General features: G+C 43.0%; 3 protein-coding genes across 3 annotated transcripts; all 3 read left to right on the forward strand.

Annotated features, from left to right (window-relative positions):
• The first annotated feature begins 2,565 nt into the window (after positions 1-2,565).
• On the forward strand, positions 2,566-3,966 carry LOC108835372 (uncharacterized). The gene is made up of 3 exons (XM_057006258.1): positions 2,566-3,315; positions 3,400-3,809; positions 3,924-3,966. The coding sequence occupies exons 1-3, from the start codon at positions 2,566-2,568 to the stop codon at positions 3,964-3,966; spliced, it is 1,203 nt and encodes a 400-aa protein (XP_056862238.1).
• A 5,870-nt stretch (positions 3,967-9,836) lies between these two features.
• Positions 9,837-13,741, forward strand: LOC130509719 (uncharacterized). The gene has a single exon (XM_057005900.1). The coding sequence runs from the start codon at positions 9,848-9,850 to the stop codon at positions 13,475-13,477; it is 3,630 nt and encodes a 1,209-aa protein (XP_056861880.1). The 5' UTR covers positions 9,837-9,847; the 3' UTR covers positions 13,478-13,741.
• Positions 13,742-18,298: 4,557 nt separating this feature from the next.
• On the forward strand, positions 18,299-20,605 carry LOC108845069 (uncharacterized). Its single transcript, XM_057006259.1, has 4 exons — positions 18,299-18,306; positions 18,398-18,524; positions 18,711-19,410; positions 19,965-20,605. The coding sequence occupies exons 1-4, from the start codon at positions 18,299-18,301 to the stop codon at positions 20,603-20,605; spliced, it is 1,476 nt and encodes a 491-aa protein (XP_056862239.1).
• The last annotated feature ends 3,896 nt before the right edge of the window (positions 20,606-24,501 follow it).

A 24,501-nucleotide genomic window follows, 5' to 3' on the forward strand; every position in this document is an offset into this window, starting at 1 on the left:
GAGGCCCAGGTCGCCGGGCGCCTAGCGCCCGTGCTGGCCGTGGTCGCCGGGCGCATAGCGCTGGCCCAGGTCGCCGGGCGCCTAGTGCCGGCCCAAGTCGCCGGGCGCCTAGCGCCCGTGCTGGCCGTGGTCGCCGGGCGCCTAGCGCTCGTTCTGGCCGTGGTCGCTGGGCGGCTAGCGCCGGCCCTGGTCGCCGGGCGCCTAGCGCTGGTGCTGGCCGTGGTCGCCGGGCGCCTAGCGCCGGCCCAGGTCGCCGGGCGGCTAGCGCTCGCGCTGGTTCTGGTCGCCGGGCGGCTAGCCCCGCTTTGGTTTGGGTCGGCGGGTGGCTAGTCTTCGTGCGTAAGTTCTAGGCTCCGGCCGCAAGAAGTCTGTACTTTGCGTCCTTCCCAAGTTCTTGCGGAACGAATCGTTAAGATTCTGCGAACAAAACTCCCGTTCTTATTCCAAACCAAGATCGTCGGAAAGACTTCGGAAAACTCGTAAGATATCAACGGGCAGGGAGATCTTAAATTCGTTGTATAAAACAATGATGGTCATCTTAAGACACCATTCATCTCGACTTTACGAAGGATCAGAGATATTCTGAAAAGCTCAATATCGAAACAGGAGTATTCTTTCAAGGAAATCGTAGAAACAGCGGAAATCCGAGAAACAGCTCGAAAGGGACCAAACACGATCGGACGATCCATTTACGATTTTCTAAGATAGATACGACGGTTTATGTTTATCTTCACATAACAAGATAAATGTTAAAATTCCGAAAAGGATAAATGTCAAGTTTCCCGATAAACACGAAGATCGACGAAAATGGAAAAGCCCGATTCACGGCCCAAAAGGAGAATAGACCGTCATAAGGAGGAGTATATAAAGCAGCTTGGGGAGAGAAGCAAAGGGGAGACAGAGAAAAATCCAAGAGAAGAAAATTGAGAGTCTTAGAGAGCAGATCCGAGATTTTAGACCGATGGAACTCAGAACATAGGTGGTTAGACTAGCAAGGCATGACCTAGGACGTCTGGCCGCCTCTCGTTCTACCTTCATCTTGTCCGCAGACTTCTGTTCCTTCGGAAGAATCTAACATTCATTTTACTCAGAGTTCCGCACATAGAAACCCTAGGCGTTATTCTCGACACGCCCGTTTCTATGACAAATGCTCGTACTAGACGTACTCCGCCAGGCAGTTCGATCTCTTGTTCAAATCTTTCTAACTGAACTACGTCCGACTTGATCCTCGAAAGGGGTACGTAGGCAGCCTTTCTCAAGGTCCAGTCCCAACTCTTAACAAAACCCTTTTTGTACGATTTTCGTCTTTTGTTATCTTTCTATATTTTCCGCACTTGTTCGGTCACTTGTCGTTGGCTGTCGCAGAGAATTCAGACCTTCAGGGAAAGCCAGGTTAACTTGGCTTTCCTCCGTTTTTTATTCATTAGAATCGACAGTGCGAATTTCGGTTCCCACAACGGACGTCCCATTTCTGTGCGCCGGGCGTCCAGACGGACGTCCCGCATCTGCGCGCCCGGCGCCCAGGATCAAAGTCTGGGCGCCGGGGTGTGGGTCGTTCGGCGAGTAGGCCCATTTTCCTATACTTTGCATCCTTGCTTGAAGCCTCGCAGTACGACTCCTTAAAATCGTGAATCTAAAACTCCGTTTCGTTTCAATTGGAATCGTCGGGGAAGTTTCGGAAAACCGCGAAAGGTTCGATTCAAGGATAGATTTCGATTCATCGTATAAGACGGTGACGGTTATCTTAAACACCAATCATCTCAACTATATGAGGAATTGGGGATCTTTCGGAAGATTGATAAAGTGACAAGGGTACTTTCTCGGAAAAATCGTAATAACGTCAAAGGTCTAAATAACGGCCCGAAAGGGTCCAAACATGACCGAACGGCCCATTTACGATTTTTAAACTAAATTCGAGATAAGTACGATGGTTTGTATTTATCTTCACATAACAAGATAAATGTCAAGTTTCCCAAAGATAAATGTCAAGTTTCTCAAAGATAAATGTCAAGTTTCCCGATAAGCATGAAAGATCGACGAAAATGAAAAAAGCCCGATTCGCGACAGATTTGGCCCAAAGGGAGAATATACCGTCTTAGGAGGAGTATAAAAAGAAGCTTGGGGGCAAGGAGCAGAGGCATCATAGCAAATCCATGATTTAGAGACTTAGAGAATTCCTGTTAGCTTAGAGAACTTAGGGCTTAGGTGGTTAGACTAGCAAGGCAAGGCTTAGGACGTTTTGCTGCCTGCAGCTCTATATTTTATGTCGCAGCATATCTCTTCTCTTTTTCGGAGAAACTTTGTATTCGTATCATTCAATTAATAAAACGCCTTCGAGCGACTTTCTATTTACGATTTGTCGTCTTTCTTTCTTTTTCGATTTTGTGTGGTTACGCAGAGAATCCGGACTTTCAGGGAAAGTCGGGTTATCTTGACCTTCCTCCATATTTTACTTAGTAAAAATCGAAAGTGCGAATTTCGGTTCCCACAGTTTGGCGCTAGAAGGAGGGGGGGGTCGGATTCTCTAACTCAAAAACCGCTAGTCGATTAAGATTCAGCATGACCATGTCGTCTGTCCGCAACATCGTATCATTCGAGGATCGAGCAACAGCTTGTCAAGCCAAACCTCGTGATGACCTCCTCGTAATCGAACTTACGATTCAAGACATCGACATAGCAAGAGTATTGGTCGACACCGGATGTTCGGCCAATATTATCTATAAGAGCACCCTCGAGAGAATGGGGATCGATCTAAACGCTATCACAGACGATCCCAGTCCAGTAGTTGGACTCTCGGGAAACACTACAATGACCCTTGGCACGATTGATCTCTCAGTCAAAGCCGGGAGCGTCACCAAATATGTGGAATTCCTGGTGGTCGACGGTCCGACAGCGTATAACGCGATCTTTGGAACTCCATGGTTGAATTCCATGCGAGCGATTCCCTCAACATTCCACCTGTGCCTCAAGTTTCCAACTCCTTCCGGGGTTGAAACAATACAAGGGGATCGGGAAGTATCGCAAGTCTGCCTAGCCGCTGGGTTAAAACGAAAAAACTCCGAGATCGAAACCCCCCGAAAAAAGCAAACTGTTCACGAACCAGCATTGCAAGACTCCCCAGAGGTCTTCTGGCAGTCGCAAAGACCTGAAGCCCTAGAAGGGAAGCGTGAACCTACCTGCGAGCCGGTAGTCTCGATCTGCCTTGATGAGTCTTACCCAGAGCGATGCGTCGAAATCGGAGCCAATCTCCACGAACCGCTAAGAGAAGAGCTCATAGCGTGTCTCAAGAAGAACCTTAATATGTTCGCTTGGACCGTGGAAGATATGCCGGGAATCGACATCAACATAACATGTCATGAACTTAACATCGACCCGACTCACAAACCCGTTAAACAAAAGAGACGGAAGCTGGGACCCGAACGTGCCATTGCAGTTAATAGGGAAGTCGAAAAGCTCCTCAAAGTAGGGTCGATAACAGAAGTTAGATATCCCGACTGGCTTGCCAATCCCGTCGTAGTCAAAAAGAAAAACAGCAAGTGGCGAGTATGCGTCCACTTTACCGATCTCAATAAGGCATGCCCAAAGGACTGTTTTCCGCTTCCGCATATCGACCGACTGGTCGAAGCAACCATGGGGAACAAGCTCTTGTCATTCATGGACGCTTTCTCTGGTTACAATCAGATCATGATGAACCCCGACGATCGCGAAAAAACCGCATTTATCACCGATCGCGGAACATATTGCTACAAAGTAATGCCGTTTGGTCTTAAGAACGCTGGTGCCACATATCAACATCTCGTCAACCGGATGTTTTTCCGAACAACTCGGATCACTAGGATTGTACCCTATGCTTGTTCGAGATTAGCTAACTAGAGCATAGATCACTAGGATCCTTGATATCCTGAATTATCTGTTTGAACTAGTTGTCTCATTGGAGAAGAGCTAACCACCCTCCTTGAGACATAAAGTTAATTATCCGCTCGCGCCTAGGCATATCTAGAAGCCGTCGATCAATATCCCGACAGGTGAATCGATCGGCGCTGCGAAAGGTGTAGTTGAGATCAGAGACCTAGTTATTTAACCAGTGAGACATCACTGATTGTTAAGCGGCTGAGTTTTATAATATCATGCAAACAACTTATTATGCATTTATAGACATTATAATCTCCAATACCTGAATAGAAGCCCTAGATCTAGCTACCATCCTTTGATATTGCTCAAATTACCCAGTAGAGCTTACTCTCTCAAACAAGAGGTACAACTGTAGTACTTAGGGATCGAATTACGAGGAGGTAGGGAACCAATTAAATATAATCTACTAATCAATCCTAGGTGAAGTTGGTTTTAATGATGGAAATGTAAATAGCAATTCCTAAAATGAGCAAGGTAGTTGCTCTAACTAACAATATGATGAGATGTTTAAATGAAATAAAGAGTGCTAGACTTAGAGCTTTTAGTCAGGAATGGAGATTATAATATCTATAAATGCCTAACAAGTTGTTCGCATGAATTGAGATTATAATATCTATAAATGCATGAATGGAGATTATAATATGATGAGATGTTTAAATGAAATAAAGAGTGCTAGACTTAGAGCTTTTAGTCAGGAATGGAGATTATAATATCTATAAATGCCTAACAAGTTGTTCGCATGATACTATAGAACTCAGTCGCTTAACTCAAAGTGATGTCTTACTGGTTAAATAATCTAGATCTCTGGCCTCAACTGTCGTATGTTGACACAGAAAAAGAGTTGATCGATATCCTTTAGAGATATTGATCGATACTCCTTTCGCTCGGCGATCGAGTCACCTGTCGGAATATCGATCGATGGCTTCTAGATATGCCTAGGCGCGAGCTGATAATGAACTCGTCAGGGGCAATCTCGTAATTTGGTGAAGCCTTGGTGAAGTAGTTGGCTAAACCATTTCGTCCTTGATATCGATCGATAACACTGGTTGTGTATCGATAGATTATAATCTTCTAGTACGCGGATCTTCTCAGCTACATCGATCGACAACTCAGGATGAGTATCGATCGATTCTTATCGCAATGTTGACTTCCGACTTGGTCTTGAATTGTCAACTCGGGTGTATCATCTCTTGCACTCCAAAATGCTCCAAAAACATCACTTTATCACGAAACGCTCCTGAACCTGAAAACATACCTAACAGACTAGAAAACAGATTAAATATATAATAAAATACTAGTATACCATGGTTAAAAATGGGTAAAATCCATTGTATATCAACTCCCTCAGACTTACTCATTTGCTTGTCCTCAAGCAAAAACAATAATCTTTGGAAAAGGTTTGAAAATAGTAGGAACTCAAAGATTCAAAATATTGAAGTCATCACTCTATGGGTTTGCAATTCATATCTAAACATCCTAATCACAGAAGTTCATTATGCCTTATCCTAGCTTAGCAACCAAACTCATCTAGTCAACAACTTAGCAAATCTCATCTGACATTCCTCTCTAATAACCTCATTTCTTAACATACAATAAAAGTGCAGGCTTTACCTTGGGAGTATCGATCAAAGGACACATACAATAAAAGTGCAGGATTTAACTTAGCAAATCTCATCCTTAGAAGTTCCAATTCTTCTGATAGAGTCTTCTGTCTGGACAATCTGTGTCTCAAGTTTCTTAACTTGAGTGCAGATGGTGTCTATTCTTGTGGTTAGATTGTTGAAGACAGAGTCAATCTTCCCATTGAAGTCTACTGTAAGCTTCTGCTGACCTTCTAGAACTCTATCAATCATGGCATAAAACTTACTCTCCTGGGTGGGTGGTGGTGGGTTTTGGTAAGCTGAGTTGCCGTAGTTCCTGGTGTTGGTGAAGGGTTTCTGATACTGTGAACTCTGGTTGTAGTTACCCTTCTGACCACTGCCAAAAAAGTTTATGTTTCCACTCTGGTTTCCATATCTCTGAAATCCAGTACCTCCAATGTAGTTCACATCTTCCTCTGTATCATCTTCTCTAGCCTCTCCTTCTTCAGCTGAGCAGACTGGCTGCCCCAGAAATGCATGTAAAGCATCTATCTTGGCTCTGACTTCATTCATCTGGTCTTCCCCGATGGCTGCAACCGATTTCTTCTTGTCAGAGTCAGTGTTCTTGGTGCTGCTGCTGTTGGCTAGGTTCTCAATAAGTCTCACAGCCTCTATTGGATTCCTAGTGTTGAAGTTCCCCTCGCTAGCAGTATCAAGAGCCATCTGATACCTCAAGGCGATACCTCTGTAGAAAGTGCTTAGCAGTTGCACTTCATTGAATCCATGGTGTGGACAGTCTCGCTGGAAGAACTTAAATATGATCCACGCGTCTTTAAAAGTTTCACCAGGCTTTTGCACGAAAGTGGCGATTTTGCTCCTTAAGTCTTCAGCGCGTGCCTCATCAAAGAAATTACGCAGGAAGGCATTTTTTTATGTCGGCCCAGGATGTCAATGATCCTGTAGGTAGCTGCTTGAGCCAGTGTGAAGCTTCTCCAATCAGTGAGTATTTGAAGAGCTTGCAGAGTAGGTAGTCCTCAGTGTTGGGCCCGAATATGGCCCGGTAACTGATTATTCAATAATAAAGATGATGATGGGCCACGACAAGCCCATCACGAGTCTGAAGTCTAAAAGAGAGCTAAGCTAAAACCGGAGGCTGAAAGCTAAGGATCCTAACTAAGGAGGTCACGACGAAGAGGAAGCTCACGTCGCAACCAGAAGGAGCGCAGGACCCGGTCAAGGGGAAGCTGTTGCAGATTCCACCTCAAGTGGAGAGGATCTCGGAGATCAGTTGCAAACAACCTAAAGAAGTCCAAAGCTATAAAAAGAGAAGGTCGAAGACTAAGAAGGGGGCCGACCCTACTCATATCTTACTCAACTTTCATTGAAACGTTCTTATTGGTAATTCTTTTATAGTCTTGATATTCATCAAAGATCGTCTTTTGTAACCATTCCATTTCTACTATATCAATACAAATCAAAGTTCATTCATCAAGTTCTTACGGGATTCAGCCCGCGATAATCTTTCCCTATCCTTTTCCAAACATAAAACCTGATCTAAAATCTAGGTGTGAGTTTTACCCCTCACAATTGGCGCCGTCTGTGGGGAAGAAACAATCGAATCCCTTACTCTAACTCGAGGATGAACCCTACCGATCAGACAACAACCCCGTCTGACCTTAACCTCCCGATTCAGAGCGATGGCTCACCGAATGACGGAGGCTCTAGTCTCGTAATCACAGAGCCTCAACGTGGCGACCACCGATCTGGGCAACAGCTTCCGGTTGATGCTCGAACGAGCCAAACTACAACCGGAGTTACTAACCCGAGGTCATTAGGTGGAAACACCTCCGAGCTCCCGGTTACCGAGAATCCTCAGCAGCAAGCCATTCCGAATCAAACGGAGGCTCAGCTCTCTGAGATCCGCCAGATGATGATACAATTAGTAGACCGAGCTCAGGAAAGTGAGCGCACGATGCATCAGCTGGCTGTACGTCAACAACGATTCGAAGAGATAACTAGATCTCTAAACGCAACAACCCAACCACCGCAACGTCAAGCTCCGGGGTCATCTTCCATGATCGATTAACCGATCCCTCTTTTCCCCGAGCACGTTTAAACTTTTCCCCTGATAGCACTGCCCCTGAAGGACGCGGATCTGCTTTCCAGACACCTCATACTGGAACAGTTCCCGTATTCAATCCACCTAATGCCAGTGCTATGGGAAGTAACGTAGCGACAACCAGCTCCACACCCGGTCAGGTCACTGACAGAAGTAATCGTTTACCTCCTCCGCCACCTGATCCTAGGTCCGGAGCAGGAATATCCTTCCCATCTGGAGGCAGAGCGTCAGCTTCGGTTTATCAAACTAGAAGCTCGGTCCCGAATGAGGACGGTTATCAAAGGATAAACTCCGATAACCCAAGAAATGTCGAGCGACTTAGCCCACTAACCGCATGGGAAGATGAGCCAACTCGATTCCGTCAGGAACCTACTCATCGGGTACCTGCGAACGATCCAAATATCCTTCCGTTTGAAGGACCTGAAGCTATCCGTAGATATATGGAGAGAACTCACGCGGCTCTCCAGAAATTGGGAGCTCAAGTCCATAAAGCTACGAGTTCAGCTCCCGAAATCGATAGCTTAATCGAAGAAACCCGTGGAACTCCATTCACGGACAGAATTGCCAGCTCTCACATAAGAGATACCCGAAAAATCAGAATTCCTGAGTATGATGGGACCTCCGACCCGAAGGCCTATTTGAGAGCTTTCCGATTGGCAATTGTTAAAGCCCATTTCACTCAGGAAGAATGTGAAGCAGGTTACTGTAGAACATTCGCCGAAAATTTGGTCGGAACAGCCCTTGAGTGGTTCTCCGGCCTCGAGCCAGCCTCGATAGACAACTTTGATCAATTAACCAACGCCTTTATGAAGCAATACTCAACCCATATCCGGAAGCAAGCCTCCGAGGCCGACCTTTGGAAGGTCAGTCAAGGAATGGGAGATTCATTACGAGTCTACATTGAGAAATTCAGGGCAATAAGAACTAAGCTATCGAATCCTAACGACCTAGTCGCCATCGAGGCCCTTAGGAGAGGTCTGTTCTATAGATCGAAATTCTGGTCAGAGTTAACACTCAACGCTCCTCCAACTATCGATGACGCTCTTCATAGAGCCACCAAATATATTACTTTGGAGGAGGAGACAGCTGCACTGGATAAACTCCACAAGAAACCACAGAATCATTCGAAAGGTGACTCCTCCGAGACTAAGGGACCTCATAAAAAGGGTAACCCTCGAAATAATCAAACTCAGGGAGAACATTCCTACGCAATCGAGGAAGACAAGGAAGAGAAACCTGTTGCAGCTGCAAACAAAACTCCCTGGTCAAAAGGCTTCGATAAAGGCAAACATTGCTCTTATCACGATCGCGAAGGACACTCAACCGAAGAGTGTTGGGACCTCCAACGCCAGCTGGCAGCTAAATTCGCAGCCGGAGAAATAAAGGGCGTGGACCTTAAAAAGCCGCCACCTTATCAGAAAAGAGGTTCCAGGGACATTTCCCCGAAACGCGAGAGGTCACCTGAGAAGGAAACCGATTCGCCACCTCCAGTTCCCAAAAAAGAGTCGACATGATTCTTGGGAAATTCCCCCAAGGAAAAAGTTTACAAGTCGAAGCTCTCTTGAGCAAACCCTCCCATCAATCGAACCCCGACTCGAGGGTGGACTGTATCCTTGGAGGATCAGACATATGTCAAGACTCCGTCAATTCCATTAAGAATCACGTGCGGAAGGCTGTGTCTAACACTGGACCTAAGCCTCCTAATCCTGAATCCAACACTAAGATTTCTTTCTGGGAGAGCGAGACCTCAAACCTTGACAGACCTCACGATGATGCGTTGATCGTCACCCTGAACATCGCAGGATACGAGGTTCCTAAGCTCATGATAGACACAGGAAGCTCTGTCGACCTCATTTTCTATAACACCCTAAAAGGGATGGAAATAGACGACTACGAAATTATTGGCCAAAAAGCTAATCTCGTAGGCTTCTCCGGAGAAACAGCTACCTCATTGGGAACAATCAAGCTCCCAGTCATAGCTGGCGGAATAATGAAAATGACCAACTTAGTAGTCATCGATAGACCTTCCCCGTTCCACGCGATTTTGGGAAGACCTTGGATCCACAAAATGAAGGCAGTAGCCTCAACGTACCATCAGTGCGTAAAATTTCCAACACCCGAAGGGATAGCTACCATACACGGTAGCCAGAAGATATCCAGGATCTGCTATTTGGGAGGATTCGAAATCCTCAAAAAATCCCCCCAATAGCAATTACAGATCCAGGAAGGTCGCGAAATGCAACAAAATATTCGAGGTCCCCCCAGGAACCTAACCGAAAAAGTTTGCATCGACGACTCAAATCCTGAAAGACAGGTGAGCATCGGGTCCGAGCTACCTCTTGAGACAAAAAAGGAGCTCATCGATTTTTTGAAAAGCAATGTCAAAACCTTTGCGTGGTCCACCAACGACATGAAAGGAATAGATCCGAACGTCACCACCCATAAGCTAAAAGTTGACCCTACTTTCAAACCGATCAAACAGAAGCGTCGTAAGCTAGGTCTCGAAAAGGCTCAAGCTGTTAACGACGAAGTTGACCGACTTACGAAAGCTGGGTCCATTCGAGAGGTACATTACCCCGACTGGTTAGCTAACCCAGTAGTGGTAAAGAAGAAAAACGGGAAGTGGAGAATCTGTGTAGATTTCACAGACCTAAACAAAGCTTGCCCTAAAGACAGCTTCCCGTTACCTCACATCGACCGCCTAGTTGAAGCAACAGCTGGCCATCGACTCCTATCCTTCATGGATGCCTTCTCAGGATATAACCAAATCATGATGGATCCTGAGGACCAGGAGAAAACTGCATTCATAACCGAACGAGGAACCTATTGTTATAAGGTTATGCCATTCGGATTAAAGAACGCAGGAGCTACCTATCAAAGGCTAGTAAATAAGATGTTTGCTGGACAACTTGGAAAAACCATGGAGGTCTATATCGACGACATGCTAGTCAAATCCTCAGCCGGGGAAGATCATATCTCCCATTTAAGGGAATGCTTCGATATCCTGAACAAGTACGATATGAAGCTCAATCCCACTAAATGTACTTTCGGGGTACCCTCAGGCGAGTTCCTAGGCTATCTCGTAACCGAAAGAGGCATTGAAGCCAACCCGCAGCAGATAGCAACCTTCCTAGAAATGCCGTCACCTAAGACGACCAGGGAGGTGCAGAGACTGACTGGACGAATCGCGGCGTTGAATCGATTCATATCCAAGTCTACCGATAAATGTCTCCCATTTTACAAGCTTCTAAGAAATAATAAGAAGTTCTTATGGGACGAGAAATGTGAGGAAGCCTTCAAGCAATTGAAAGCTTACCTCTCCGAACCTCCGATCCTATCTAAACCAGTAGTAGGAGAGCCATTGTACCTATATCTCGCTGTATCAACTGCTGCAGTCAGCGGCGTTCTAGTACGAGAGGAACAAAACGAACAAAGACCTGTCTATTACACCAGTAAAAGTTTGATAGATGCCGAAACCAGGTACCCTGCGATGGAAAAACTAGCTCTAGCAGTCGTAACAGCTGCCAGAAAATTGCGACCTTACTTCCAATCGCATTCGATCGTTGTAATGACCTCACAACCATTACGAATGATCTTGCACAGCCCCAGCCAGTCAGGGCGATTGGCTAAATGGGCCATAGAACTCAGCGAATATGATATTGAGTATAGACCTCGAGCAGCAGCGAAAGCTCAGGTCCTCGCTGACTTTATCATCGAATTGACATCCGAGCAGTTAGACTCCGAAATGGAATCTCCGAAGTGGAGCCTATACGTCGACGGAGCCTCATCAAAACAGGGCTCCGGTATCGGTCTAAGGCTAACTTCTTCAGCAGGAGAAACCATCGAGCAGTCATATAGGCTCGGATTCAGCGCCTCAAACAACGAAGCTGAATATGAAGCACTAATCGCAGGGTTGAAGCTCGCCCTAAGCCTCGGAATCCGAGAGCTAAACGCTTATAGTGATTCACAGCTAGTAGCTAGCCAGTTTCACGGAGAATATGAAACGAGGGACGAAAGAATGGGGGCATATCTCGAAGTCGTCCAGAACCTCACTAGGCAGTTCGACAAATTCGAGCTAACGAGAATCCCACGAGGTGAGAACTCCTCAGCAGATGCATTGGCTGCTTTAGCTTCCACATCAGACCCCCTCGTAAAACGAATCATACCCGTAGAAGGAATCGAGAAACCAAGCATCGACATAGCTACTAAAGCTGAAAAAGAGAGCAAACTAAAAGCGCAACCCGAAGGTACCTGCCCTGAAGCGGTAGCTACCCAGGTTTTCACAACATTTTGGTTTCCAAAAACCAGAATATGCAGCGCAAAAAAGCATACCTCCGGGAACATAATCCAAGTCACGGAAGATATTCCTCGAAATTCAGACTCCTTAGAGCCTGATCTCGAGAATACCCCCGGGGGCACCAACTCAGACCCAGTCATCTGCAGAGTTAAAACCAGAAGCCGTACAGCTCTCCAAAATTCATCTGGAGGTATTCCTCGGAATTCAGACTCCCTGGAGCCCAATCCTACCAATACCTCCGGGGGCACCACGACACCAGGTCCCGAACAGGAACCTCCCTCGTCTCTTCATAACAAAGTTGTAGGAAGAGAGGATTGGAGAATTCCAATCACGCAATACATCCTGGAGGGAAAGACTCCACCCAATAAATGGGAGGCTCGAAAGCTCAAAGCATTAAGCGCGAGATATTGCGTAACTGAATCTGTCCTCCTCAAACGAAGCATTTCCGGACCTTACCTAAAATGCGTCCATGGCCTCGTTGCTATGAGACTCATGAAGGAAATGCACGACGGTTCCTGCGGGAACCACTCTGGAGGAAGAGCTTTAGCCATCAGAATCAAAAGACAAGGATATTTCTGGCCTACCATTATTGCAGATTGTGAGGCCTATTCCTCTTCATGCGACAAATGCCAGAGGCATGCACCGATTATACACCAACCTGCGGAGAAGCTGTCTAACATATCCGCCCCTTACCCATTTATGAGATGGTCCATGGATATCGTGGGGCCACTAGTACCATCAGGAAGTGGAAAGAAGAAGCTACGCTTCCTCTTAGTCTTAACGGACTACTTCACGAAATGGATAGAGGCCGAAGCTTTCCAGCAGGTAACCAGGTTCGAGGTCGAGCAATTTGTATGGAAAGATATCGTATGTAGACACGGCGTCCCGTACGAAATCGTAACCGATAATGGAGGACAATTCATATCCCACGATTTCAAAATATTTTGTGACAAGTGGAATATCCGCCTGACCTTCTCATCACCTCGCCGACCTCAAGGTAACGGACAGGCGGAGGCTGCTAATAAATCAATACTAGCAAACCTCAAGAAACGCCTCGGAACCCAGAAGGAATTCTGGTCAGAGAAGTTACTTGAAGTACTTTGGGCATGTCGAACCACCCCACGAAAAGCTACAGAAGAAACTCCTTTCTCCTTAGCATATGGGATGGAAGCCGTCGTTCCAGCTGAAACCATTGCTGGTAGCCTCCGCCGGGAACTCTGTACATCCAATCCCGCAGCTAATGATCAGCTCCTAACTGACAGCCTCGATCTAATCGAGGAAAGACGGGACCGAGCTTTGATTCGCATTCAGAACTATCAGCAAGCAATGGCACGACAGTACAATTCCAAAGTCAGGCTCCGGCAGTTTGCTGTTGGTGACCTAGTACTTAGGAAAGTTTTCGAAGGAACCAAAGAACCAAATGCTGGGAAGTTAGGAACTAACTGGGAAGGTCCCTATCAGATCATCCATGTAGTACGACCTGGCGTTTACAAGCTCCGAAAGGTGCGAACCGGGGTACCTGAAATCAGATCGTGGAACGCCACGAATCTTAAGAGATATTATCATTAGGTACCTAAAATTCCTGAACTACGTTAGGCTTGATCCCTTGACTGGGTACGTAGGCAACTCCGTCATGAGTGCAGCCCCAACCTCATTTCAACACTTCGTTCACTACAATCAAAGGGGGCATATGTCTGATTAAAATCACATAGCCCACGCAGCAAATGTATGATCGTTATAATACAGCAGTTGTATGATTACTATGATACCATGTATCCAACTATCAATAAAGAAATCATTTTCGATATCTCAATTTTTTAACAAAACAGGTCCCTGCAAACCTGAACCTAAGGTCTTAAAATCCTTAGCAGTCCTAAAGGTCTTAAAATCCTTCAAAGCAATGTCAGCTCTCGACGAACCTGAACCTAAGGTCTTAAAATCCTTCAGACAATACCAGGTCTCGACGAACCTGGACCTAAGGTCTTAAAATCCTTACCAAATCTCCAAGGTCTTAAAATCCTTGTCAATTCTCCAAGGTCTTAAAATCCTTCAAAGCAATGTCAGGTATCGACGAACCTGAACATGAGGTCTTAAAATCCTCCAGACAATATCAGGTCTCGACGAACCTGGACCTAAGGTCTTAAAATCCTTACCAAATCTCCAAGGTCTTAAAATCCTTGTCAATTCTCCAAGGTCTTAAAATCCTTATAAATCTTCGAGGTCTTAAAATCCTCATCAAATCACAAAGGTCTTAAAATCCTAAGCAAGTCTCAACGGGTCTTGAAATCCCACAAACAAGTTCAGGTTCCCAAGAACCCCCACCTAAGGTGTCCAGATTAAACTTAGGTCCCTAAAAATCCTAAGCTAGTCCCGATACTCCAAGAATTCCTCTTAAGGAACTAAAAACGACCAAAGTCTTTCAGACTTATCACGAGATCGATTATGATTAAGCTGTCATATTTCACGACTAAAGTCAAAAATTATTAAAATAAAACTGAAAACCAAGTTTGATAATGAAAGGTTTAAAAGCCTCCCCAGGCTAACAAAGGTTCAAGAGACCTTAACAGAGATAAAGGTTTAAAAGCCTCCTCAGGCTATAAGTTTGAGAAACAAATGAAAACAAAGCCCATCGGGCAGAAATCCTAGAAAACATGAAAGAGCCTCAGCTCTTAAACTTCCTTGTCATCCGAGCTCTTCTCAGCTCCCTTACCAGCTGGATCTTCCTCCTCAGGAACCTCCTCCTCCATCTCCTTGTCGCTACCTCCAGAGGCGGTTTCGACTGGGGCTGAGTAAGAACCCACCAATCCCAAATTAGAACCAAACTCTCCAGAAAGGGAGAGATTAAACATATTAACCTCAAAAGTACCTGAACTCTCAGAGAGTTGGGGAAGAGGGAGCTTGCCGATCGAGAAGTCCGAGACCTGAGCCTTCTCGTATGCCGCAACAGCTTCCGGCATTATTGCCACCAAGCGATCATACTCATCTTGAGTACTCTTAATCTCGCCATCCAGCATATCTTTCAGGAGCTCGGTGTTGGCTTGAATCTCCTGAGCGTGAACCAGGAGGTCGACTTCGTCCTTCTTCTTGGAGAACTTCTCCTTGACAACAACCAGAATTTTGTTGTAAGCTTCGGCTACCTCCTTCTTTCCTCTCCGGACGGCTAGCCTGACCTCAGCTTCCTTGTTCTTTTGGCTGCTCTGAGATGTGGCAATTAGCTCCTTGACTTGATACTCGGCTATCTTCCGAGCAGCATCCAACTCTCCAATCTTCCTATTTTTCACCTGGAGGTCAATTAGTTGGCTCTCGATCGTCCCTTGCTGAGCGTCACACTTGGAGCCAAGTCTCTTCACCTCAGCTTGGAGATCCGAGATCAGAGCCCGAGTCTGGTTGAGCTCAGTCTTGGTGGCCTTGACCAATTCAGTGACCTGGGCTAATTCCTCGGCACTGGGGGCATTGTGTACAGCATCCTCAAATTTGAACTGAGCCCTGTTGATAGCACCAGCCAGCTACAGAAAACGAAAAACGATTTAACAAGAAATCTTCCAAAGAAAAAACTAAAGGATGAAATCAACTTCATACCTGACCCATGTGATGAGCAATATCAACGTACTCATCCTTGTGCGTGATATTGGAGATCGAGGGGAGGGGACACCCAGGACTCTTCATGTGCCTCATCAGAGTAGCCAAACCCCACGGATCGTCCAAGACCGATCCAGGCTTTGAATGAGAAAAGGTCCAGCCAACAGTTCCTCCCCTAGAGGAGGAGGAGGAAGACCTCGAAGGTCTATCCACCTGGTCGGTTCGGGACCTCTTGTTCCTCGGGGGCTCAGACTCCGGAGGGTCCCTCATTACTTGAGGATCAGCTTCAGTCATCGGGACCTCGGAGGGAAGGCCAACTTCCTGAACCTTAGGTTCCGAAGAGACGACACCTTTAGCAGGGGCAGAGCCTCCTTCATCAAGAACCTCCTTCACAGAGTCGAGGAAGGATCCCCCTTGGTTCTTATCACTCCCTCTAGAGGAGCTGGCAGCCTTGGTCGATCTACCCCTGGAACGGAAGGAAGGTTGAATTGGCATCTTCTGTGATTGAGTCTTCGAAGAAGTACTTGCTCCGGAGGAAACTTCGAGAATGGAATCACCTTCAGAAACTACGACATAAAAAAATCCATTAGTCGTATAAGACAAATTCGAATAGTAAAAATCATGAATCATGAATAAAAAGATACCTTCTAAACCAGCAACCGTCACTGAATCAGGGAAGGACGCTTGGTACCGTTCAGGGAACCTAGCTGATCCAACTCTCGAAGTAGTGTAAGCTACCCAAGTGTTAGGGCTATGCTGTAGCTTCCTGTAGAGAGCTCTGGTAAGTTTGCTAGATAACTTGACAGGATCTTTGATTTCTGCAAAAAGAGTCAAAAGGCGATTAGCACAACATGACAAACAAAAATAAACATGTGAGCATATCCCTAAAATCCTAACCAGAAATATCAGACCATGCGTTCCTAAGGTCACGGCCTACAGGAACCGTGGAAGGGTCAATCTTGACATAAAAGTACTTCCTGCGCCAGTCATCATCACTGGCTGAGAACTTGAAAATGCCTAGCCCTGGACGACAGGGGAGATAGTAGGTACCACTCCCGCCATCCTTGGAAGTACTCTCCTTTATCGAGAAGAGACTCATTAACTCAGATAACCCAACGATAACTCCTTCCTCCTTGGCTCTAGTGATGAACCCGTTTATCACTCGGATGACCGACGGGCAAAGCTGAGGAAGAGCTAGCTGATAATGATCTAAGAGATCCAGCAAAAGGGTGGGAAGAGGAAATCTAAGGTGGCACTTGGAGATATATTTTTCATGAACGCAGAACCAACCCTCCGGAGCGGTCTCGGGGTTCTCGTTTTCAGCACAAGCTCTAACTAGATCACTCTTGCCGTGAGCCTGAGTGGCAAGATTGACAACGTCCTGACCCTTCAAGAGGGAAGGGAAGTGAGGACCGGAGGAGGCGCTCTTACCGCCTTTCTTCTTCATCCTCTTAACCCTCGCTCCGATCGAGTCTTTACTCTTTTTCTTCTTGGCTTCCGCCATCTTCTCACCAGCTTCCTGTTTGACCTTCATAATACGGGCGCCGGAGGCTGAGATCTGAACTTCGCCGGAACCTTCTTTTCGACTCATGATAGGGAAGGAGAGGGAAAACAGGAAGTAAAGAATAGAATTGATCTAAGACAGACTCTCAGAGAGAAGTTCAAGATGGAGAACTAGATTGATCGAGAGGCGGATAAAAAAATAACGACAAAAAACGGTAAAATAAAGAAGAGAGGTGTGAATTACCTTGGAAACCGTCGAGAGGCGTGGAGAAAGTGGAGAGACAAGCAGTTAATTCTCTCAGCTTTATATCCCATCACGTCTTGGAAGTCGGAAATTGAAATTTAAATTCGCTTAAATCTAAAACCGTTGATTCGACTAGAGATGGATTATAGCCGTCCGATCGGATATGAATAAATGCGGTTGAGATAGCTAGTAATCATGATCTCAACAAGAGAATCTAGCTTGGGCGGCTAGGTCTAGCTCCCGAGAATAACGAAACCTCATTTCGAGAGCTGGGGGCAACTGTTGGGCCCGAATATGGCCCGGTAACTGATTATTCAATAATAAAGATGATGATGGGCCACGACAAGCCCATCACGAGTCTGAAGTCTAAAAGAGAGCTAAGCTAGAACCGGAGGCTGAAAGCTAAGGATCCTAACTAAGGAGGTCACGACGAAGAGGAAGCTCACGTCGCAACCAGAAGGAGCGCAGGACCCGGTCAAGGGGAAGCTGTTGCAGATTCCACCTCAAGTGGAGAGGATCTCGGAGATCAGTTACAAACAACCTAAAGAAGTCTAAAGCTATAAAAAGAGAAAGTCGAAGACCAAGAAAAGGATCCGAAGCTACTCATATTTTTACTCAACATTCATTGAAACATTCTTACTTGTAATTCTCTCGTGATCTTTATATTCATCAAAGATCATCTTTTGTAATCATCTCATTTCTATTATATCAATACAAATCAAAGTTCATTCATCAAGTTCTTACGGGATTCAGCCCACGTTATCTTTCCCTAACCTTTTCCTAAACTTTAACCTGACCTAAAATCAGGAGGTGAGTTTAATCCCTCACAGTCCTCACCTACAACGGTGAATGCCTCTGCTGAACTCCTGGCTTTAAAGGAATGGGAAGAACTAGCAAATGCAGAAGCAGCCTTCTTCTTCCAGATATCAAGAATTAATTGGCAAGCATTCAGCGATGGCAGCTCAAGATTGTTCCACAGATATGCGGCGACCAGACAAGCCATAAACCACATTCACTTTCTTAATTCATATTCTGGCCAGCGGATTGAATCTCAGACTGGCATAATGCAGCTGTGTGTAGACTACTTCTCAGACCTTTTGGGTAGTGACACTACAGCGTCCATGTGTTGTCTAGAGTGATCTTGATCTATTATTCGATTTCAGATGTTCCGATGAGCAGATCGAAGAATTTTGGCAAATGTTCACTCCAGAGGACATTAAGAGGGCTTTCTTCTCTCTTCCAAGAAACAAGACTAGTAGACCGGATGGCTATTCAGTGGAGTTCTATATTGTGACATGGGAGTTGATTGGGCCGGAAGTCACTGAGGCCATTTAAGAATTCTTCAAGTCGGGTTGTCTTCTCAAGCAATGGAACTCAGCGACACTTATTTTTATCCCAAAAATTCCCAACGCCTCCCACCCGTCTGAGTTTAGACCCATCTCCTGTTTAAACACGGTATACAAAGTAATCTCAAAGCTGCTGGCATCGCGACTTAAAGAGATTCTTCCTCTGATAGTTTCTAAGTCTCAATCAGCTTTTCTACCGGGGAGGCTACTGGCAGAAAACGTTTTGCTTGCTACGGACCTCGTTAATGGCTACAACACTCAATGCATCTCTGTGCGTGGTATGTTTAAAGTTGATCTAAGGAAAGCATTCGACTGCATCAGATGGGACTTCATCATAGCGTCCCTGCGTGCCCTCGCAATACCTGAAAGCTTCATCAGGCTAATCTCAGAATGCCTCTCTACTGCCTCGTTCTCCATCTCCATTAACGGTGACTTGGGTGGGTTCTTTAACAGCACCAGAGGTATTCGCCAGGGCGATCCCCTGTCACCATACCTCTTCATCCTGGCTATGGAAGGTCTATCGAGACTTCTCGCCGCTAGATACGATATGGGAGATATTGGATACCAACCAAGAACTGAGAACGTCAAGATCTCCCACCTCATATTTGCAGACGACGTTATGGTATTCTTTGACGGTTCAAGCAACAGCCTGCACGAAATCTCTGAATGCTTTGATGACTTAGCCTCTTGGTCGGGCCTGACTGTGAACTCCACCAAGACGGAACTCTTCACCGCGGGTTTGGACCGAGGGGAATCATTAGCCATAGCTCGCTATGGATTCCTTTCTGGTGCCTTCCCCATTCGGTATCTTGGCCTCCCTTTGGTTACTCGTAAGCTTAAAATATCCGAATATGCCATGTTTATGACCAAGATCACCAAGTGTTTCAAATCATGGTCGGTCAAGCTTCTCTCATTTGCGGGCAGACTGCAGCTCCTGAAATCAGTTATCTTCGGTATCTTCAACTTCTGGATTTCAGCGTTTATGCTTCCTAAGGGATGCATCAAGACGATCGAGTCGTTATGTTCCCAATTTTTATGGTCTTGAAATATGGAAAAAAGAGGCATCGCCAAGGCCGCTTGGTCTACCGTTTGTCTCCCTAAGCAGGAAGACGGATTAGGCATTCAGAACATCACAGTTTGGAATCAAGTCTTATGCATGAATTTCATTTGGATACTACTCTCCAGCTCTTCCTCGCTTTGGGCGGACTGGCATCGTTGTATTCATCTATCTGGTCAGTCGTTTTGGACCATTGATCTTGCTCAAACTGATTTGTGGGCTTGGAAGAGACTTTTAAAGCTCAGACCACTGGTTATTCAGTTCTGCAAATCGGTGATTGGCAATGGGCTTTTTACTAGCTTTTGGCCGACGTTTAGACTTTTCTAGGCCAGCTAATCAAGCACTTAGGGCCTCTCGGTCCTAGAGCCTTGCGAGTTAGAGATGACGCTGTGGTAGCGGACGCTATCAATGGTGCAGTATGGACTTTACCTCATCCCCGCTCTCAGCAGGAAGTTGAACTACACACTTACGTTACTACTATTACTTTTCCTTTAACTCATGATATTGATGATTGCTATGAATGGCTTGCTGGTGACTGTCCTATTCATTCTTTCAGCTCTTTCAATACATTGAAAGCGTTGAGACCCAAGATGGAGGTTAAAGATTGTCATGATGTGGTCTGGTTCAAAGGAGCGCTACCAAAACATGCATTCACCATGTGGACGGCAAACTATGATAGGCTGCCAGCGAAGGCCAGGCTTGCAGGCTGGGGTATTCAGATTTCTCCACTTTGTTCCTTCTGCTCAAACGCAATCGAAACTAGGGAGCACTTGTTCTTGGCCTGGGCTACAGGCTTGACGTTTGGAGTGAGGTCTTCGGTAGATGCCATCCTCCCACCTCGCCACTCACAAATTGGGCTGAGCTGCTCTCTTGGATACGACAGCCTCTTTCTAAAAGTCTTTTTCTACTTGGGAAGCTTGCTGCGCAAACGATGGTATTTCATCTCTGGAAACAGCGGAATAATCTGATCCATAATCATATTTCTGTCTCGGCTGCTGCTGTTTTCATTCTTGTTGATAGAGAGATGAGAAACATTATCTCTTCTAAGAGGGAGAAGAAAAGCTTTAGTAACCTTATGGCTAAGTGGCTGCGATAAGTCCTTAGTCTCTATTTAAGTGACCACTGTCTCTTGTTAATTGTGGTGAACCATCTTGTTGTTTCTTTCTTTTTGCCAAAATGACTCGGACTTAAGAATCTACTTTTGTAATCTCTTTCTATCTTATATGATATTTACAGTTTAGCAAAAAAGAAATTTATTGTATTTTTAAGTTTGGCTAAAAAATTTCAATAACCTAAAACATATAGAAAAAGAGGTATAAATTCCTTTAAATACGAAAACAATACATAAAAGAAATATCTTTTTATATAGAAAATTTAGTTTAGGTATCATAACCTCTTTATAAAGTTGTTAGCTATTAATTTGTTCTCTAGCAAATTAACGTGGATCTTTTATTATTACTATAAATCAGACTAAAAAAAATTCTGGACCAATAGATCCAAAGCCATTGTCCCTATTGCCATGGTTAAGAGCCAGTACTGCCAAAAACTAAACTCTACAACATTTTATAAAACAGTTTTTGTAGAATTAAATTCGACAATATTTTACGAAACAATTTTTTAAAAATTAATCTCGACAACATTCTGTACAAAAAATTATGTAAAATTAATTTCGAAATATTTTTCAAAACATATTTCGTAAAATTAAACTGGTCAACATTTTTAAGAAATAACTTTTGTAGGATGATATTGATAACTAGATTTTGATCCGCACTTAAAGCGCATATTTTATGTTCTTATTAAAATATAATTTGAAAGATATATATAAACTGATGACGCATATTGGTCCGGGATTGAGCCCATGGCAAAGTATCTATCCAGTATCTTTTTGAACTGCGGATCTTTGTTCAAGTATGGATTTTACCCGAGACCCGATCGGATTCCCAAAGTAGATGAAATGTTTTATGTATATTAGATATATTTGAATATTTCAGATATTTTTCGTATTACAATTATTTTTTATGTTTTGAGTTTTGGTTTCTGGTTATAGTTCAGGCTTCAAGTAAAATTTCAAAAGTTTTCAAAAAAATATTTTGGATATTCAGATAAAATTTTGGAGACTTTTGGGTTTCCAGGTCAAATTTCATGTAAATTTCGAGTCTTTCGAGTCTTTTGAGTATTTGAATATTTTTAGATATTTTTGCGGTTCATGTATTTTTAAATTTTTCGTTTAAATCGTTTTCGGGTTCTAAATATTTAAAAGGATCCGGACCCGTTATGTAATTAAAAACTACATGTAGTTTACATGTATTTTAATTATTGATCGAACTCCAAAAGGAACTAATACGAACCCAAATCATAAAATTTCAATTCTTACTTAGGTCTAAATGTCTAGGATCCGAAAAAAATCGATCCGTACCTGATTCGAAGATCCAAATGCCTAAGCGTATTCTATCTTATTATATTTTGTGTGCATATTATATAAAAGTTACGTTTATTGTGTTTGAAGAGACTTAAGATTCCTTGGCAGTGTTTTGGCTATTTTAATATCATAGATTCGTAAAATTTAATAGTTTTTAAACTAATACTGAACAACTATTTTTATTATACTTTTATATAAAGACTAATTTAACGTAATATCTATAATTTTTTTAACAAATGTTTTGCTAAAAGGTCTTTTTTATCAAATTTGACTTTGTAAATACTTGAAACTATATAATCTAAGAATATATGTTATAATATGTTATATGATATATAATATTTAGGTTAACCTCAAGTATGAGATGATATGTGTCAAACTATAATTACAAATAGTTATAATTCATGTATCATAATTTTTAGAATAATGTAAGAATAGACATAAATGAACGTGAATTTTTTTTTTTTTTTTTTTGTCAGCTGCCCATCTTATCTAGATCAAGTGGTGGTCCGACGAGCCGAGTCTCCGTGGAGTCTCTCCATCTGACCGGGTCTGATCTATATGGGAAAAAATGTATCCTCTCTTTCTTGCTTCTTTAGCTAGAGCATCGGCCCGTCCATTCATGTTTCGAGGAATATGAGATAGTCTCACATCCTCAAAATCTTCATGGAGGCCCTGGAAAATCCCGATCTCTGTCGCGAATACTGGCCACTCCCCCGGATTCGTAATCATGTCCACCAGATCTGTGCAGTCCGTCTCGAAGCTTATCGTGGTGATCCTCATGTTCCTCATACATGAAGCTGCCCAAAGTAAACCTTCCATCTCAGCGTGAAGTGCTGAGAGGTTCCTGCTACATGCCCTTTGTCCAAAGGATACAGAGCCCATTTGGTCCTTGAAATTCCACCCTAAGTCACTAACACTGCCATTATCAATCCATGAAGCATCAATTCGGCAGGTAGAGATTCGGGGTATCCAAGGGGGCACTGTCTCCACTTCTCAAGAATGGGTACCGTCATGTATAAGAGTCAACATTTTGGTTTACTTATATAAGAGTCAACAATGTAAAGTGTGGATCTCTTAACTTTTGGTTTACTTATATAAGAGTCAACATTTTATGTTCAAAGAAGTTTGTACTTACACTATTTATTCATAGAGGTATATATAAAATTATTATACGATTATTTCTCCATGTAATTCTGGTTTTGGTTATGTATTAGCCGCTGTTAATTATGATTAGAATATAAAAATATATAATTCACGTGATTAGTAGTGTATTATATGGTAACTATATTACATAGTAAAAAACGGTAATACTATCAAAGCATATTATGTAGTTATGGTAGATTGTTAGTTTGTTACTATAATATTCTAAAGATATTAATGATATTCCAAATAAAAAGCTTACATATAGGAATGATGTTAGGAGATGTTTATAAAGATTATTTTAGCTAATCTTATTGAAAAAATTAATGAATAGGTCAAAACAACTTATTTAAATAGATTTTTAGGACTCCTTTCATTTTAATAGTATTAACTAGATTTTGATCCGCTCTTTCAAAGCGTGGGATATGTTTGAAACAAACCAAATTTATATGATATAAGTTTGTATTTTTGATTGTGTATCTACATTTAAATGTTATACACAAAACATTATGTTTAGTGTTGGTAATTCGTCGACCCTGACCCGCGGTTAAACCGATGATCCTATATGTATTCTGGTTTGGTTAAAAAAACTTGTTATTTAAAAGTTCTATAAGACCCGCAAAAACCCGCTAAAACACGGGACTCAGTAACCGGTTCAACCGATGAATGACCCATTATGTAATACAATTCGGCTTAAATTGTCATATTTAAAGTTTTTTAATTCATGAATGTAAAGATTAATGGTGGATATATAATGAATGTCATGATCTAATTTACAAAAGTTAGCTATACAAATTTTTAGTCAAACTAATTAAATTAAAATTTACATTAATATAATTTTATGAAAATAAGATAATTCATTTATATAACCCGTTTGGTATCGATTTTACTTATATTTTAAAACTTAATTATAGTATAAATTTATTTTCTTTTCATATTGGTCAAAAATTTATTTTGTTATTATAATTTTTCATCATTATTATATAAATTTAACTATTGTCATTTAACCTGTCTCATAATTGATAAATATCAAATTAATTTTAATATTATAATTTAAATAATAAGTATATATATATTAAAATATTATATTATTTATTAGTTTATATATATTATTCTGTTATTTTATAATTTATAAAATAGCTAATAAATGGATTAAGTCATTTTATATTTATTAACTGGTGTAGTAATTTAATTACGAATATAAATTTTTATATATAAATATTATAGAAATTTTATTTCTTATAATATAAAATTAAAATGAATCAATAATTCGTTTTTAATTATAGTTAATATTAATTATGAATA

Source organism: Raphanus sativus, chromosome 3 (assembly GCF_000801105.2).
Source record: "Raphanus sativus cultivar WK10039 chromosome 3, ASM80110v3, whole genome shotgun sequence".
NCBI lineage: Eukaryota > Viridiplantae > Streptophyta > Magnoliopsida > Brassicales > Brassicaceae > Raphanus > Raphanus sativus.